General features: G+C 42.6%; 1 protein-coding gene across 1 annotated transcript in view; it reads right to left on the minus strand.

The window, feature by feature from the left end:
• Positions 1-16774: 16774 nt before the first annotated feature.
• The window catches only part of DOCK8 (dedicator of cytokinesis 8), a 185015-nt gene continuing 182065 nt past the window's right edge, over positions 16775-19724 (minus strand). The window contains exon 48 of the mRNA XM_088476605.1: positions 16775-19583. Coding sequence (XP_088332731.1) covers positions 19523-19583 — 61 coding nt within the window. The 3' untranslated portion in view covers positions 16775-19522. The remainder of the gene's footprint in view (positions 19584-19724) is intronic.

Below are 19724 nucleotides of genomic sequence, written 5' to 3' on the forward strand. Positions count from 1 at the left end.
AGAACATAAAAGAAATAAACAAACAATAGCTACCTAACTTTTGTAGATATTATAACAATAATTCTCGGGAACTGATTCAGTCTGTTTCTATCTCTTCTCAAGTTTGAATACCACTTCCAGTAGAAATCAAAAATGTAAAAAGATCCCCAGTTTGGGCTTCATTCAGAGATGCACGCTGAGTCTTTTTGCAGTGCTAATTTCAGGCTTCCCCTTGTGTACTAGTGTGAGCTGGAATGTGCAAGCCCTGAAATGCCCGCTTTCAATGCGCAATCATGCTGCAACACGACTGGTGGTTCTGAACAAACCACCATCTGCGCACGATCGCGTGGACCACCAACGCTTCAACCAGCCTTATGGCAGATGCATTAAGGCACTTGTGGCACAATCTGTGCACCCATTCACATTTCCCCTCCCCCAACTGGCCACAGGAGAGCCATGTCACCATAAGGTCATGGCGGCCAGTGCTCTGCTAAATGCATTTAAGCACTAGTACTGCCATCGGTGTGCCCAGATTGCACCCCCTCCAGGAAAGTGTAAGAGCTGCAGGGACCTCCTATGCAGCTCTAACAACATGTTTTTAACAGACGGGGTGACTGCTACATGCATCAAGGCATTGGCACCCAATCACAACAACTAACACCCCATGCCAACAGGCAAGTTTAAAGTAAATGGTATAATTGGAGATTAAAAGCTGCACCAGTGGCGGGTGCAGACATAGGCCAGTTCTTGGAGAGTAGGCAAATAGACTTTATCTCTCTCCAAGGCTTAGTACAACAAAGACCCCTATGTCTCTGTAATCATCATCATTGTTTATTTGTAAGGTGCTGCAAAAGTACACAGTAATGGACAGTCAGAAGTGCAAAGAGAAGGGAGGAGTGGGCACAGATTACTTGGGCCTGGAACTTTGCAGGGGAACGGGAGTGCAAGGGAGGCTTAACCACTCCCCCACCTGATGTAACGCTCATAGTAATGTATTGATCAAGTGTCATACCTGTGCCCCTTCCATCAACCACATCCTGCCTGCACCAGTCCCCATTTTGTATGCATTATAAATCATATAAAATAAAATTTGGACATATCATAAGTATAAGTACATAAGAGGTGCAAATGTGAGATAGAATATAGAGAGCTACCTGCTCTTGAGAGATTACAATCAGTCCCTATGTAAGCCTATATATTCAGGGATAACATCACATCCTTGAATAATGATTCTGGAATGGACATGGAGGCTTACATGCCTACTTTTAAAAAAGCTTTTCAGGGAGATTGTGAAGCAACACATATGAGTGCGCGTTAAGGCCCCCATACACGGTGCGTATGCTTACGATCCAATCTTGTTTGCGATTTCCCTTAAATTTCTGAACCTTCCTGGTCATACGACCAAACAATATAGATGGGTTGTAAATGACTGCAGATCGTAAACAATATATCGTTTGCAGCAAACAACCTCACGATTTATCTGCTGGAATTTTAATAATGGGAGGGCTTAACTAGGGGGTATAAAAGGCAGCCGCCAGTTTAGTTCTGTGCACATTCTGCTCTTTGACTAGTAAGGCTTGGTGTATACCTGCTGAACGCTGTACATTGCTATTATGCTCTGCTTTGTTTTTGACTTGCCTTTAACAAAGTGTGTTCTAAACAACATTCTATTCTCTGGTGATGGATTCCTATTGCTATAAGCTTCTGCTAGTCTATGGCTAGCTGAAGCTGAAAAATTATGGAGGAAAGGAGGAGGATGAGGTCTTGCTGGACCAAGGAGTGGCTGATGAGGAGGGAGACCTGCTCCCACATGTCGCTCCTGATGGAGATTCGGGAGAACAACCCGGACGATTACCGCAACTACCTGCTAATGGATGATGCCACCTTCCAGGAGTTGCTGCGTCTGGTGACCCCCTATATCAGGATTCGAATATGAGGAGGGCCATCCCTGCTGAGGAGAGGCTCATTACTACCCTGAGGTACCTGGCTACAGGAAAGTCCTTTGAAGACCTGCAGTTTGAGACCAGGCTTTGGGGCACATCATCCGTGACACCTGCAAAGCCATTGTGAATGTCCTGAAGTACCACTACTTTAAGGTGAGTAAAAACACTACACATGTTTTTCTGGTGAAAGAACATTTTTTTTATTTTTTTTAAACAAAATCTAGAAACAAAACAGCCAACATGGCTGTATATATGTAACGTGGCAACATTTATGGCTGCATATTTGGAATGAAAAACTACCAAAATGGCTGCATTTTAATGCTACTATTTCAGGAATCTCCCTGACAATGAGGGAGAATTAGCAAGTATGCATGGGGGTCTACAAGGTATGGAAGTAAAAAAAAAAAAAAAAAAGGTTTAATCAATATGAACAGCTTTTCAGCTGAATGTGTCAATAGAAACAATAGTAAAACTAGAAGTATAACACATGCAGTGACAGCTTTTATCATGTAGACTCCTTATTTATAGGCCATGATAGATGAGATTGACTCATACTGCAGATTTAATGACTTGAAATCACTTTAGATGTAATTTTGTATTTTTTTGAAGTAGGTAATGCATGAGCACTTTAAACATGTACTGTTGAAAGATTTAACAGCATCATACAAAGGTTTTCTAACCTTTCTGGAGTGAAGTATTTGCTTAGGTCTTTTGTAATGAAATCCATTTTAATAATGGGCGACTACAGATCTCAAGGATACATCTGACCTTTTCTGAAGCTGGATTAAAATATCTTAACTTCAGGAGACCATTTTACCATTCAGCTCAATGCGAACCCTGACAGGGGGGAGGGGAAGAAACAATTTGCCATTGTGCAGCATAGACAGAGGTCCCCATTCTGTGGGATTGTGTACATTGTCAGTATTTGCACTGTGTTGAGGCCAACAAAACACAATAATATATATGTAAGCCAGCTAAAGTCCAGATGGAAGACCCAATAAGTTAATAGTGAACAAATACTAGGATCATAATAAAGTAGGTCAGCTTCAGCACAGATAAGGAACAGAGCAAGTTGAGTACATTAGGCGGTGATACATAAAGCACTATACCTGATGCTTAGACAAAACAAAAAAATGTAAAGTAGGCGGCAAGGCTGCCACTGAGTCTGTGTGTGCAGGGAGCACAGTCTCTAACCATTACATGTGGGAATCTCTGTAATCCTTTTAGGTAAATACACAAATACACCACTGAGCAGATGGCCACATAGTAGCATAAAAACTGCAATGAAATACAATATGAGTAATGTGTCATTATTACAGCCCATCCTAGCAGGGACGTGCAGTCAGGGAAGGCAGAGCCTCCCCTGTCTTACTCCAGAGATGTGAAATAAAAATGATTAGAGTAATACAAAGAAGATATTTATAACTTATAGGCCCCCATTTATCAATGATCGCATTTGCAATGCAATCAGCGCATGTCAGTACCGTCCATGATCGTATTGCAAAAATGTGATCATTGCAAAATGTGATCATAGTGGCCGGATGTATCATCCAGGACATGCAGGGACACGACTCTGAAAGTAGCTCATGTCTGTGATGCCCCCAGAGAGCTTTCGGCCAGTGCCGGGGCTGCTGCACATGCACGCCGCCATAGCCGGGGGAGGGTTCCGTGGGATTCCGCAGGTGTATGTTCCCTGCACCTGCAGCTGAACTTACCAGCAAGGGTACTCGAGGTGGGGATGTAGTTAGGAGACCAGCAGACGGTCGCAAGCCCGACCCGGGACTAAAGATAGGCGTCAAATTAACGACGCCAATCTTAATCCCGACCCTGGAATCTAGACAGACGCCATCCTGAATGAGGTAAGCTGGGGCATATTAACTATTAGCCACGGGGGGGAGTGTTAGGTTTCAGCAGCATAACGGGGTTAGAGTTAGGTTTTGGGGGGAGGTTAGGGTTAGGCACCCCTAGGGGGGCTTAGGGTTAGACACCACTAGAGGGGAGTTAGGGTTAGGCACTAAGGGGGGGTAGGTTTAGGCACTAAGGGGGGTTAGGTTTAGGCACCAAGTGAGGAGACTTAGGTTTAGGTACTAAAGGGGACTGTTAGGGTGCGGGTTGGGGAGGGTTAGGGTTAGGCTACAAGAATGGAGAGTTAGTGGGAGAAGGGGGAGGATTAGTATACTTACCCGACCCCTGTCGGGATATAATGAACATCGGGATGCCGCTGTCGGTATTTGGACAGGAGGCATCCCTAAGTTCTGCTGGTGTTTCATACCCATTCCCTCGAGGTGTGCTGGTAATGCCTGGGTCAGGAATCGGTGTCTGTGTTCAGGGCTGCCATCAGATATTGTGGGGCAGATAGTTGTGTGTGCTAAATAAAATAGGATGTGACTGAGTGTGCTTGGGAGGTCGGCCAGAAAGGAGATGGGGCGCCCAGGAGATGCTGGGGATAAAAGAAGAAGCTACAAGTGAGAATGATTAGAAACAAAAAATTTACAGGTGCAGCCGAACAGCGCCCCCTGCCCTGCGGTGCCCTTTGCCATGGCACATGTCGCACCACCCTACTTACGGCCCTGGCTGTCCATGCATGTGCATATTCCTGGTACCCTTTGTTGCGTTCTGTAGCAGTGAGTCCGACACACCAATGATAAATAGATACACAGGTATATAAAATTTATATAACTGCTTAAAGGGCTATTCTATCTTACACTAATATTTTTAACAAATATTATTTGTGCATATGTTTAAGAGCCTCAGTAAATCCAGGTTATAATTTTCTGTCTTTGTAATTGCAGTAACATCACAGCACTCTGAATGTGGAACAAAACTACATCTCTTACCTTACTTTGCATGCATTAGAGTAGCACCAAACAGTGTCCACAGTGACACTAGGACCGTATTCAATTAATTTTGCATCCGCAACACTTTTTAGCATGCCGGACTTTTTGCCTACATGTTTTGCATGCGAAAAAGTATCGGGCACATTCCCGCTATTCAATTAGAAAGGACGTGAAAACGGCACCCGGCGAAACTGAAACAGGCGAGAAGTCCTGTCAAAAATGGGGACCTCACCCCCCAAAACATGCACCAACATTGGGGATCACTATAGATGCCCCCGATTAGCCCTAATGAAGGTATTTGGGGTACTTAAGTTGTGACAATTGGTGCCAATTAGCGCATTAACACAAGTGGTGAAGAATAGCATTAAGCGGTATTTTTTTGTGAATATAAGTACTCCCTGCAAATTTGGGGTTCTTGAAACTGGGAGCTAGCATATTTTTAAGTTGCTAAAGTGAAGTTTTAAATTACGTAAAAAAACACACCTTCCGCAAGCACTTGCAATAAAAAATAACACCTGTCCCATACTTGGGGACCCCCCAGAAGTCTACTGTATTTCGCTAGTTTTAAAGTTTGTCCCCCAACTTTGAACTTTTTCGCCCCTAAAATGAAAGGACTTTTTTGGGGTGTTCTAAAGTAGTTTTTTAAAAAAATAACTTTTGACACAGTTTAGCTTTGGGGGACTGTCCCAAGGGTGCAGGGGGGGTTTCTCGAAGTTTGCACCCCAAAACTGCAATTCTGCACTTTTTTGTGACTGCTATTCAGAGGCAAATCTTTTCCACAGATTACATTGCATACGCGAAAAGTCTGCAATGAATATGGCGGAAACTTTCCCCCTGCTGAAATGACATCATCTGCGATACTTTTCCGCAGATTCTGACTTTTCGCCCTTAAGTGAATACGGCCCTAACACTAAGCTGCCTGAAACCTGGCTATACCAGCCTGTGTCTGATATCTGCCCGCACAGTGGTTTGTTACAAACTTGACTTTATCAATGCTCCAGTTCACCTTGGTTCTCACAACGCCAGAGGTGAGCACTGCTGCTCTATAAGCACACATGCCAGGTGAGGTGATTGCTGTAGATTTACCCTGGATATTATTTGTTCCATGTTGCATTTAATCCACTGTGCCCTTACACTATTAACAGTTTTGGACATATAGGCTGTATTCAATTAGCTGCAAAAAGATGGAGACTTTTCGCATGTTGTACTTTCTGCCGCATTCACCTGTTTGGGACGTGAATTCGCGGCATGCACGTCCCCGCTTTTCGCCCTGTTCAATTATAGAACAGGTGAAAACGCAAATAGGCGACTGCAGAACAGGCAGAAAGTACTGGATAGATTGGGGGAATCGGTCTGTACCCCAAAATAAGATGTACTGATGCTGGAAATCATTACAGATGTGTACTATTAGCCCTAATAAACGTACTTTGTGTCCTTTATTTTTGATAAAAGCTTTCTAGAAGCCATCAGATCCTGAGAAAGCATTTGACCGTATTTCCTGGGCCTTTGTTTTGGGGGTACTTCAGAGAATGGGTTTTTCTGGAAAATATCTAGATGGTATTTTAGCCCTATATCCATCTCCCACTGCTACAGTCTCTGTCAATCGCACCACTTCTTCCCCTTTTGGAATTGCCAACGGTACCAGACAAGGATGCCCGCTTTCCCCTTTAATATTTGCTCTGGTCATGGAGCCTCTGGCACCGAAGATCCGCAACAATCCAGACATTGATGGTATAAAAACTGGTTCCTCAAAGCATAAAATTGCATTATATGCATATGATGTTGTGATATCTCTTGGGAACCCGGCTCAATCGTTGCAACCTCTCCTCACTGAGATTGACCTTTATTCCGGTTATTCAGGCTATAATATTAATACGAGTAAAACAGAAGTGCTTGACTTCTATATTCCTGGGTCAACAAAACTCTCTATCGAAACAACTTTCCCATTTAATTGGCATAAACAAAAAATCGAATATCTAGGTAGTTTTCTAACACATCGTCACCACCAGTTATTCAAAGCAATTTTTCCCCGTATCTTAGACCAGATAAAATCAGACTTGAATTCTTGGTCTAGTCACTTTATTTCATGGATAGGCAGAGTGAACTCCTTTTTCTTCCTATTTTCATTCCTCCCTATGTTTTCAAATATTTACAGTTCCATACCTCACGATTTATTTGGGCAAACAAACATCCTCGGGTGCGATTGAAATTACTGCAACGTCCCACACATAGTGGAGGGTTGGGTGTACCTGATTTTAAACGATATTATTTAGCCACGCAACTTGCTCAATGTGTGTAGTGGTGTAATCCTGGTGCTGGGAGGGTCTGGGTTGCTATTGAGGCTTCTGAATTGGGTCTCTCCACGGTTTCCTCTCTCCGGCTTCCGAGGCCACGTAGACCTAAGAACGTCACTTCTCATCCGATTGTTTCCCGTTCACTATCTGTTTGAGATTATGCTAATAGGAAATTTGGTCTGGCCCCCAGCCCTTCTCCTATTATCCCAATTTTTCATAATCCTGATTTCCCCCTGGGTAAAAACAAGACTTCTTTTTATCCATGGAGAGAGAGGAACATTCTCTATTTAAATTATATCACAAGAGATTCAAGTTTTCCACAATTTTCTCAGATTCAGGAGGATATACAGTAGCTCTTCCCTCTAATTTTTTTTCCAATTTTTGCAATTTAGGCATTTCCACTCAAAGGTGAAACACCTTCTAAATAATAGACCACTTTCCAATTAAGAGGTTTTATGTTTGGGACGCTCCTCAACTAGAGGTGTAATTTCCTTCCTATATACAATGCTTGTTGGGGAGCTGTCTCCACAACGTGATTCTCATGAAAGGGCTTGGGAGGTGGACTTGGGTACCTCCTTAGATGATGAGGAATGGGTCGAGATCTGGGATAATGCTGTGTCTAGCACCATCTGTGTTAAAATTAAAGAGAATACATATAAGCTATTATATAGATGGTATTATGGCCCTCATTCAGAGCCGTACGCTCTGAGCAGAGCGCACGCTCTGAATGAGGGCCGGCCTCCATAACTATGGAGCGTCCTCCTGGACGCTCGTATAGCTGTGGGTCACCACCCACAGCCTATCCGAGCGTGCAGTTTGATGGCCGCGATGGTCTTGACCATCGCGACCATCGAAACTGCGTGCCGGAGCCTGCGGTTGAGGTTTTCAACCGCAAGGCCCGGAGTGATTTTGGCTCTATCAGAGCCAAAATCACTCCCACTGACATCACTAGTGATGTCAGTGGGCCGGCTTCTGATGGGAGGCGTTCCCTTAGGAACGCCCCCGTCAGGGAGGCACGCCCCCGGCACGCCCACCAAAGGGGGCGTGCTGTCAATCAACATCGACAGCACGCCCCCTTTGATCAGACACAACGAGCGAAGGAAAGTCCTTCGCTCGTCGCGTCTGGCGCATGCGCACGACGGAGCTCCCTCCGTCCTGCGCATGCTCAGTGCAGAACATCGACCCACTTGCGAGCGGACAGCCGCTCGCGAGTGGGTCTGAATCAGGGCCTATGTTCCCTCTCGATTGAGCAGAATGTATCCTGGTACGGTAGATAGGTGCTGGAGAGGTTGTGCCGCTGAGGGCACCTTTTTTCACACCTGGTGGACTTGCCCTAAGATAGTAGGTCTTTGGAAGGAAGTCATTGGCCTTGTAAATCGTTTGCTCTATATATATATCCCTTCTGACCCTAAGTATATTCTTCTCCCTTTAGATCTTTCCACACTGACTAGGCACCAAACAAATTGACGCGTCATATTATTAATGCAACAAAATGTCAGCTTCAGATTGGAAAAAGCTTGATTCTCCCTCCATGCAGTCCATTTTATCCTGTATTTGGTATATTTATCGTATGGAGTATATGACTAGTATTATTAACCATTCCTCTAAATCTTTTGATAAAATTTGGGGCCCATGGTTAGTCTCTCAATCTGCTCCCTCCCATTATGCCCTGTGACAACTTATTTATATTGGCATATGTATGGGTATCTATGTGTATTTGTGTATTTATAAGATTTGCATATATATGTATATATGTATGTTTATTTTCAGTTTTTGGGACCCACCCCAGGGAATTTTCTATCTCTCTATTTTCTATTTATTTATTTTTTCTTTTCCTTTTTTTTTGTTTTCTCTTTCTTTATTCAGTAATGTACGACTCAATTTTTTTTGTTTTTGTTTATTTTTGTGTTAAACTGAAAACTGGACCACAATTTGTATTTTTATTTTATGAGGAACAGATCTTCTTTTAAGTGATAATCTTGAGATTACTGATTACTATGGTCTCTGTTATTTTTTGTGATTTTTCTAATAAATAATATTTAAAAAAGAAAGCTTTCTAGAAGCATTTTTGTAAAACTGGTGAAGAATGATATAAAGCAGTATTTTTTGGTGAAAATAACTAGTCCAGTCAAATTTGGGGTACTTGAAAATGGGTGCAAGCATATTTTATGTCTCTAAAATTGTGAAAAATGCACCTGCTGCATGCACTTGCAATCCTAAAAACATCTGTCCCACCCATACAGCCCCCCAAGAAACCTATTTTGCTACTTTTTATCCTTGTCCCCCCACTTTTTACTTTTTAGCTCCAAAAATTACATGTCTGTTTTGGGGTGTTCTGAATAATTTTTTTATTTAGGATTTGTCCTTTGGGGGGGTGTCCAAAGGGTTCTGAATCAGTTCCCCACATTTGCATCCCAAAATAGAGATTTTTTTTTCCGCCTGCCATTTAGTGTAGAAACTTTTCCGCCTGTTTCCGTGTATTGAGTTTCCGCTTAGGCGAAAATGTCCTGGAATTGAATTTGGAGATAAGACGCAAACAGGGGAAAATCAGCATTAGGCACTTTTTCGCCGATTACGACTTTTTGCATCTAATTGAATCTGGCCCATAGTTGTAAGAGCTCCTACTGTATATTAATATATTATTGTGAATTACTTCAGTTATCCATGAGTCTACATTGGTTGACCCTTTTCCTGTATTAGTAGTATTCTGATTTTATGCTTGAGCTGCCAGCTCAGACCTCAGCCTGGCCAGTATCTACCATTCTCCTATCTGTCAGCAGTCACCTAGTAATACAAGCCTGGGGGTTACGACCAGTGAAAAATAGGTTGATGTATCAAGCAGTGAAAAGAGTTGAGAAGTTGGCCAAGGGAGAAGTTCTTCATCGTATCCAATCAGCATTGAGGTAACATTTATCAAGTACAATCTAAAAAAATGATAGGTAGAACCTATGCTTGGACCCAGCTATGGACGCAGTGGTTCTCAAACTCTGCCCACAGGACCTCAAACAGTTCATGTTTTCCAGGTCACCTGTGGATTTTTAAATTGTGGCAGTTGGTAATATACACCTGTGCCCAGCTAGGTGCTTTAGACAATGTGTATTCTTACGGGTTCTGATAACTGGGACTGAGAAAAACCAGACTAGCTAATACATTATGTATCTGGGTACCTGGGCTGGCTCTACCATTAGGCAGCTGCCTAAAGGCGCCGGCCACTTGAGGGCGCTGATGAGTACACCAAACAAAAATAATTAAGGCGGTCTCTTTTAGAAACATCCTTCTTTTACAAGTCGCTTGTGGTAGCCTAAGGTCTAATCATTTGCAACCGCCGCTATTCCCGATTCGCATCACACATGACCACACTGGTCAGTGCCAGTGCCACAAGGTCTCTACCACGTCCAGGATGTCAGCACTGTAGTGTACTATGGACCTGTTTCCATGATGCAATCGCGGCTGCAATCACGCATGCACGTCTGCTGCGAAAGTATGCTAATGTTTGCAATCGCAAAGCACTGGCACAGACAACATGCAGACGCCCACTTCCCCTCTCTCACATCTGTAGTACCTTGCAATCCATCCAAAACATCGGTAACAACAAAGTACATAGGAGCCTCTCGCACAATTACAGCAGGTCAGACCTTACTTATAAATTGCTTTAGCAATAGCGAGCCTTGCTAAATCAGGCCCTATGTACAGTTACCCTCCCTGGCTCTCTCCTCCCCTTTGGAGTAGAGCGAGCTCCTGGGCTGACAGAGGCTTACAATATTAACAGTGCACACTTAATAGTCTCAACCGGGACTACTGATGACCAGGGCTGACACTGCCAAGTGGCAAGCCTCCGAAACTCCCGCAATGCCCGGGACTGTACTCTCACTTGTCAGTAAGATCACATGCTGTAGAGTCAATAGCAATGGTGGCCGCCAATTCCTTAAACTACAGTCATCCCCTTTTATCCGGGTGCCAGCCTGTCACACAGATAAGAAGCTCTGCCTCCTTAGACACCACGAGTAGCAGCAGCTGCTGCTGAATGGAGTCTGGTAATATATTTCTGTTATGACATTTTGGTGAGTAGAAAGGATTAATGGGTGGGTGGATGTGTGTGTGTAGGAGGTGGGGTGCTTGTGTGTGTGTGTCAATGAGTTCTGACAAGGTTAGTGTGTGTGTGTGTGGTGGGGGGATTAATGAGTGCTGGAATAGTGAGTGTGAGTGATTGGGGGTTAATGGGTGCGGACATATAATGGGGCACAAGTGTACAAAAACCTTGCACTGGCTATGCTGGGCACAGGTGTATTATTAACAGGTGAGTGGGAGCATCTAGAAATTTCTTCCATAGGTGAGTGGGAGCATCAAGAAATTTCTTCCATAGGTGAGTGGGAGCATCTAGAAATTTCTTCCATAGGTGAGTGGGAGCATCTAGAAATTTCTTCCATAGGTGTGTGGGCGCATCCTGTTAATATCGTCCGCAGGTAAGTGAAAGTATCTTGACTGTCTTTCACCAGTTTAAATCTTTATTGAAAAACTTAGGGTTCTCCCAGGATGGGGGCCAAGCAAACGGTAGAGATGTTAGATGATTTGCTGTTGTTGGAAGCGCCGCTTGGGTCGGCATGACATATTATGCATACTAAGTACGGTGCCAATGCAACCAAGTATTGTGATTTATGGTTTAATATGACGAGGAAGAGTGTTAGGCCGTTTCCTAGAATTGGCAGCTTTGATAAGGATGTATTGAACAATGTCCTAGCTCACATCTGTTTGATGCGTTCTCCAGTGAAAAAGATAAAATATAACGAATGTTTAAAATTGTGGCAGCATGAGGGGGATGCGTGGCTCAAAGGTGTGCAAGAGACTCAAACTAGCGTCTCGAGCACGTTACCAGAAAGTACACACACAGCGCTAAATTGCAATGCATGCGAGCCGTGAAATAGCGGGCACGTGCAGCATGGTAGTGTTGTGGAAGGTAGTATTGCCAGTGGTTCACGTGCACCACCGCCACCCTATTCGGATGGGGGTGCAGGTACAGTTGTTGAAAAAGCCCATAAAAATGTACCAAGTAATTTGTACCCTCTCTTAAGTAACCATAAGGAAAATGTTTATGATGTGGATGATGAGCCTATTGTTATGTCTGCCATTTCCCATGCTGTACACATGTTAGATGCTCCACCACGACAATCACAAGTGGTGCCGCCATCTCCATCAGTGATAGTACAGGAAGTGTTAACATCCACTGCACCCGTAGAGGAAGTTGTTAATCTTATACGTAGCAGTAGTAGACTAAACCCCCAGCCAGGTAATAAGGACAAAAGTAGCAGTGCGGTCGGTCTGCATCCCATCCGGACAATAACTGTTTCAAATGGGAATGCGGATGCGAATGGAGTAGTGCCCACAAGGGAAGTAGTAATGCATTGTCCTTGGACAAGAGCAGAGCTAAATTCCATAATGAATGATTTCCCCGATCCCAAGAAGGAATTAGCCAAATGTCAAAGATTTCTGAGAAATTTGGGTAGTTCTCACGAGCCAACCAACAAAGATTTGCGAGTGGTGTTAAGGGCCTGTCTACCACGCAATATCGACGTGACAAAATTTATCACGAATTGTGTATTGGATGGAGATGTTCCCTTAACAGACGAAATTAATCAAGGTAACATTTCCCGCATTGTAACTCAATTGGGTGTATATTTTCTAGTAGTAGTTAACTGGAACAAAATCTTCACCATAAAACAAAAAGACAGTGAATCTGCAGAAGATTATTGTGATCGGGCTCTGCAGGCTATCACCCAGTACACTGGGTTAGAAGATATTAAAGATAGCACTCACCACAGGGGAATGATTGTCACTGTACTCATGGATGGTCTTAAAGAGAACCTAAAGACCCGGGTACAGACCTCACAGCCTGGCTGGAGGGGAGTCACAATAGATACCCTCATAGAATCCGCAATTGAACATGACAAGAACATCTCTAAAAAGAGAGAGACCCAGAGCGAGAAACTAATGGCTTTCAGTATTCAAGCTCTAGAAGGAATGACGGTAAAATCACAGCTAGCAGACACACCTGCACCTGAACAGTTACACATCCTCGCTAATCCCACACCACCGCAAACACAGCCCTACCCCACTTATCCTACACATCCACAAAACCCATACTATCCACCGCCACAATATCCACCGCCACAATATCTTCAACTACCATACTACCCTCAAAATCTTTATCCTTACCCTCACCCTTTCCCCACTGCTCAACCCACACAACAACCTTATCACCCACCCCGCTCACAAAAATGCTTTAACTGCAACCAAGTGGGACACCTAAGTAAGTACTGCAAAGTGAAGAATGTAGGACTCCCAAACCAGACAGTACCTGTATACCCTCATAAGGGATATACACAGAATACAGGAAATCCCTAACAGTCGCCAGCTCCAATAGTAGCCTTACATGCTGTATTGGAGAATGAAAGTCAGTGCTAGGGGTCAGGTCATATCTGTAGTCTACAGATAGTCAGGTTAACGGGAAGTACTACACATGGACACGATTACCACAAAGTTTCATAGACAGCCCCAGTATCTTTTCCCAGGCCTTATACGACTGTTTACAATCTTTTCAACCTGCCAATGGATCTGTTCTGATATAATATGTGGACGATTTATTGTTGTGCCCTGTTTCATTTCCGTGTTTAAATTATACTAAACTGTTGTGCTTCATCTCTCACACACAGGACACAAGGTTGCTAAGGACAAATTGCAGCCATGCCAGGCTAAGGTCAAGTACTTGGGAAACTGTCCAAACCCAGGGGCTAAGACACTACCTAGAGCAGTAGCTATTAATAACAGGGTTTAATTGTACAGAAGGTTGTATGCAGATACGGTATCCCTAGAGTATAGGGATACTCATTTCACAGGTGATGTCTTTAAAAACAAACATGTGTAAGTTGGTGGGTATTAATAATAACAAGATCACCCCAGACCGTCTCTTTTTTTTTTAATCTGCCCCCTTTGAGATACTGTTTGACAGGCAGCCTCATGTGAAAATATGATAATGAGGTTACTGTGCAGTGTCTCACGAAGATGAGTAAGAACAACTGAGATTGAAAATGTTATTTTCTAACATATCTGATGCAAACTGTCATGATGTCAAACCTGGAGAATTTGTTATGATCCGAATTTTTACGCTCAGGTTGTTTGACTGATTGGTGGGAAGGTCCGTACCAGGTGTTGCTGACGAGAACCACATCTTTGAAGGTGGCCGAGAGAGATACACTCACTGCCAAAAGGTCAACCAACTGGTGGAGAAACAAGGCGGAGGCAAGGCTGATAACGTGGACCTGTTGATCGCAAGCTTGTTTCGGGAGGATTAAAAGGTTGTAGTGGAATTTTTTTGGGGTGCCTTGCTTCTCGGACGTGAACCCCTTAATGCTAGGGACGCCAGTATAGAGGAGCCTTGACGATTGGCCTGGCGCTTATTCATATATTTGCAAATGTATGTAACTAATACCTCTGAATCGCTATTATCATGTAGGATTTAAGTATTGTTTTTGCTGCAGTGTGCTGGGGGGCAAATCTCTTTTTTTTCTGTGTTCAGAGTAAACCCCGCCCTTTACAAGCACCTGTGTTATGCAATTAAGCTGATCTGAGCAACTTGCCATTTTTTTTGCAAGTTTGGAGAGGCATGAAGGCAGTCAGCATTAGGAGGATGTGCTGATGCTTATAGTGCCATGTGGAGGTTTTTTGGGGTACCTCCAAGGTAAGTTAGCTCTCAGCTTTTATATGTACTGTTATCATGCAGTACATCAATTGTAATTATATGACCCAGAGTGGGTGCTACTATTATGTAGCAATAATTATTTTGGGGTGAGCGTTTGGGAGTGGGGCCCCCGGGGGGGTTCTGACTGGGCCTTTCTCATGGCATCACCACTTAATTCACATAGAATACTTTTATCACTTTTCTATTTGTTTGTATATTATTTATGTCATTTTAATTCTTTCTCATTTCATTAACACTTATTGATTTATACTTACACATCTTTTCTTTATACTTCACTATCACCTTTTTCCCTTTTTCGTGTGATGCCCTGGGGATGGCCCTTGGTTGGAATTTTTTTGGGGTGCCTTGCTTCTCGGACGTGAACCCCTTAATGCTAGGGACGCCAGTATAGAGGAGCCTTGACGATTGGCCTGGCGCTTATTCATATATTTGCAAATGTATGTAACTAATACCTCTGAATCGCTATTATCATGTAGGATTTAAGTATTGTTTTTGCTGCAGTGTGCTGGGTGGCAAATCTTTTTTTTTTCTGTGTTCAGAGTAAACCCCGCCCTTTACAAGCACCTGTGTTATGCAATTAAGCTGATCTGAGCAACTACCATTTTTTTTGCAACTGTCCTTCTACTTCTCTGACATCACAAGTTGGAAAGAAGTTGGCTGGTGTGATAAAAAGGTTGTTTAGGTGTGTGGAGCACTGTTTTATGCTACATACACATGGTACGACTTGAACAACCATAGATATCGTTGATGGATTTACCTCCAACTTTCTGTAGTGCAGGTCAAACGATTTTGGTTGTACACACTGATAGATATCTATGATAGATATTTCAGTGAAGCTATCTTTTTATAGGCAAATCTTTACAAAATCGTCCAAGTTGGCCTGCATGTATGAAAGACCATAAATATCGTTATCGTTCATGTGGGAACGCGCATCGTTGGTCGTTGTCAGGTTGCTGACTGCAAAAAAGTGAACTAAATGAACGATAACGATATGAACGATATCGTTCAAATCGCTCATAAAAGTCGTACCGTGTGTACGCACCATTAGTGCTCCCTGAGGAATGAGTTTGGGAAACACTGCCCTAAAGGATAACGTAGATTTAGAGGAGGGAGGTACCTCATGATACTGTTAAGTATCAAAATTGACAAAAATACTACTGACCCTGAGTCCCAATATAATAGACTTGTTTTAAGTGGTCATATAGTGTAGGATGGTGCATTAATTTACTGTACATGTACATTAGGTGTATACGGATTGTGGCCCATACTGTTGTAAACTGCCCTGCATTTAAATCACTATGGAAAATGAATTAAGTTGGCAACTACGAAGATTATCTGTAGCTCTATATTATGACATGGTAACAGAAATATTTCAGATGAAAGTGCCCTGAGGGGATACTTAATTATGAATAACTATATTATGCCAAGAATGTTTTAGAAAATATCTAACCAATTAGCTGCTTCCGATGACACTAATATTGTATTTTATTGAATGGAACAGTGTATTCAAACAGGCAACCAGTATTTTGTTTTGCTTATTGCCCCTTTCCCTTAGATTGTAGGCTCCAAGAGCAGGGTTCTCCTCCCTACTCCACTCTAAACCTCCTCCTTGGGCTATCTGACCCTATGCTCCGCTCCTTCATCCCGTTTGTACCTCTTTCTGCGGCTCTAACCTGTTAGTTGCACCCACGCTTATGGGTACAGGTTTCAGTCTATGCTGAATAGCACCTTTGCATCCATTGCCTCCGTAACTGTATTGTGGATTGAGAATTAATGTTTTTTTTATTATATGTTCGTACTGGTTACTGTACTGTTTCACCTTGTGCTGTCTGATTGTTTGCCCTATGTGAGGTGCTGTGGATCACTTGTGGTGCCCTATAAATAAAGTATAATAATAATAATGTGTGTTTTATTTTCTTAAAGTAAATCACAACATTTAAGCAAACAATATTCATACAGCACTACAACTGCAGTTCAGAAATTTATTTTGAAGATCTACAAAAATATACAAACTTTTATTAGGTAAATAAAAAAAACAGATTCAAAATGCTGGACAGTGTACACAGAACAAAGGGCTGTGCTTTATGTGTTACCAATGAAAGATTGTGCACCGACAGATACGTAGTTCTGAGATCTACTCTACATAAGAAAACTATTACTAAACTATAGGCCTGATTCAGCATGGATCGCAACAGCGTATGCAGATTGATGGTGCGTACTGTGCATGCCTATGCAGCACAGTGCACATGTGGGAGTTAGCATTTACGATCACTCAAGCAGAATAAAAGCCATCGCAGAGTGAGTGACAGGCTGTGAGCATTTGGGGGTGGTAATGGGGGAGTGGAGAAACGCAGGCGTGTCTGTCCGTTGGAATGCCGTTGCATGGGCATGCATACTGTAAATTAGCCAGTGAGACAGCATACACAGCTTGAGTTCTCACAATGTGCAACAAGACTTGCAGTTTCTGTGGCAGGTCAGACCTGCTGAACATGTGCATGACGGGCCGATGTTACTAGATGTTCCCGATGTATACACAGGACTGCAAGGTATTACGGATGTGAGATAGTGGTAGTGGCCGTCTCTATGCTAGCTTTGCGATTGCATTCAATAGCATATTTTCACTGCAGACCTCCGTGTGTAATCGCAGCTGCGATCGCAATAGCGATTCATAGTGAATCAGGCTCTATGAATGTAAAATGTATACAGTTCTATCATCATTCACATGCGTTTACTTTGTTAAGTTAAAATCCCTGTTTACATAAGGTTCTAAGAAAATTGTATACATTCACAGGTACAGCAATTTTAGCAATGTGAAAACACAAACAAGTAACTCATTTTATAAGACATTCTAATATATACAATAAAAATACTTTTCCAACTTTTTAAATAGAACAGCAATTCAATGTTTGGTACCGTTTATCTCAATGAATACATCCATGTCTAATATGAAAAGAAATAGGACTTAAATAAAAATGTACAGTAGCTCTTCTTACTACTGTTTCCCCTGCACAGAGAACGTTTGCTTTTCCATCAGCACTTTTATCCAAAATGCACAATTTCAAGGCATAGACAATTATATTTACACCTCTGCTGTCTACCTTGCAGACATAAAGTACCATTTCTACCTTGATTGGTAGCCCTGATATGTTTATTTCACTTACGTATACTAAGCTGTACAAACACTGTAAATAAATGTGGAAGAAGTTGTTCAAGAAAAAAGTTATATTGTAATAAAATATGCTTGTTTCCATGTAAAGCAAACTGATCAGTTACCCTTTAAGGTCCCACGCTAGCACTCTAGATACAACATTGCTGCTTTAATGACTAATTACACCCACACTAATTTTAATCAAAATACATTTTTACAAACTATCTTTTCATTGAACAAAATGTATTATACACATGATCATAATATGACCAATTTGAGGATGTGCAGAAAAGAGATCACTTACATATGATACTGCAATTTGCCCATTACACATAGCAATACTTTCAAGTACTGGCCATAATATTGTAAGTATGGACACATTAGGCATCATGAGAAAATATTATTGTGTAAATTAGCCTAAATCCAAATACTGCATTTGTATGTACAGCTATAGTTGTACCTGTGTTTGCCTTAAACATGTATAGATATAAGCCTATTATTATGTACAATTGACAAAACAAATAAAGCACTTAAAACCAGGGTTGGACTGGTCCACAGGGGAAATCCCTGTTGGACTCCACCGCCTGAGGAACCCACCCCCTCCTCTAGGTGTCATGTTCCAGACTGTGCACTGAATTGTACATTGTTACTCTATTAGAGGTCCAGTTACCTGGTGGAGCAGGACCACTGATAAACATCGCATTGCTTCTATAGAAACCACACCAGGATTTGCCTAATGGTTTGTCAAGCTACAGTACTGTGGTGGCTGACCACACTCCTCAAGCATGGGCCCCTATCACTGCATTCCCCTGGTGGGCTATATATGCCCCAGTCCGACACTGCTTAAAACACTGACATTTTGTTACAACATTGTTTTCGCTCTTCATTTAAAAAAAAATAAAAAATTAAAAAGTTTAAACTGCGCTACTGCCTAGGTAATATTTTATTAAAGTGGTTTCTACCCTTACCCAGTAGCTGCAACATGCAGGTGTCTTCCCAGGACTCTGTCAGTCCTGTAATACAAAACTAATTTTTATAACCAGTTATAAATTATAGCAGAGTGTGTGAGCTGGGGGACCAATCACAACCTGCAATCTCTTAATTGACTTGTGATTGGTGCTCCTACTCACCCCACTTCCACCCTGTGGCTGCCTTCAGCTGGGTACACACTAAACTATGTGTGTACCCAGCAATGCGCTGGACGAATGCCAACATATTGGGCGGCCGGTACACATTAGATGATCCGGTGCCCGACCGCCCGATATAATGGACCCAGCCGCATCCCGCGGCATGGGGTCGTCAGTTGCATTGCAAGATTGAGCTGCATATAGGGCCAACATGATGATGTGACTGATGACCAAAGGGAGCGCGTATGGCCCGACATAGTGGGTACACAGCCGATTTTGGCGATATGTCGGCCTGATCCATCGGATCAGGCGAAATATCTGCTAATGTGTACCCAACTGGCAGCCACAGCAGTTAAAACTAGGCAAAAAACTTTCAGCATTTATATATTCCAAATACACCTATTGGCATTGCTCATGTTGCTCTGTGTTTAGCTGGATTCATCAACTGCTCTGAGAAATCTGGGAGTCATATTTCCTGAAGCTGGATCTATGGAAGATTCCCCTGGCGGAATAAACAAATTATAAAAGTTAGAAGAGTGATATACATAAGCCAGACATATATTAAAACAGGTTCCAATGGTCAAAATACATCCATATACTTATCACAAAAGCATGGATTTAGTAACTTTATAATTGTCCAAAT

This window comes from Taudactylus pleione, unplaced genomic scaffold (assembly GCF_031769625.1).
Source record: "Taudactylus pleione unplaced genomic scaffold, aTauple2 ptg000190l, whole genome shotgun sequence".
NCBI lineage: Eukaryota > Metazoa > Chordata > Amphibia > Anura > Myobatrachidae > Taudactylus > Taudactylus pleione.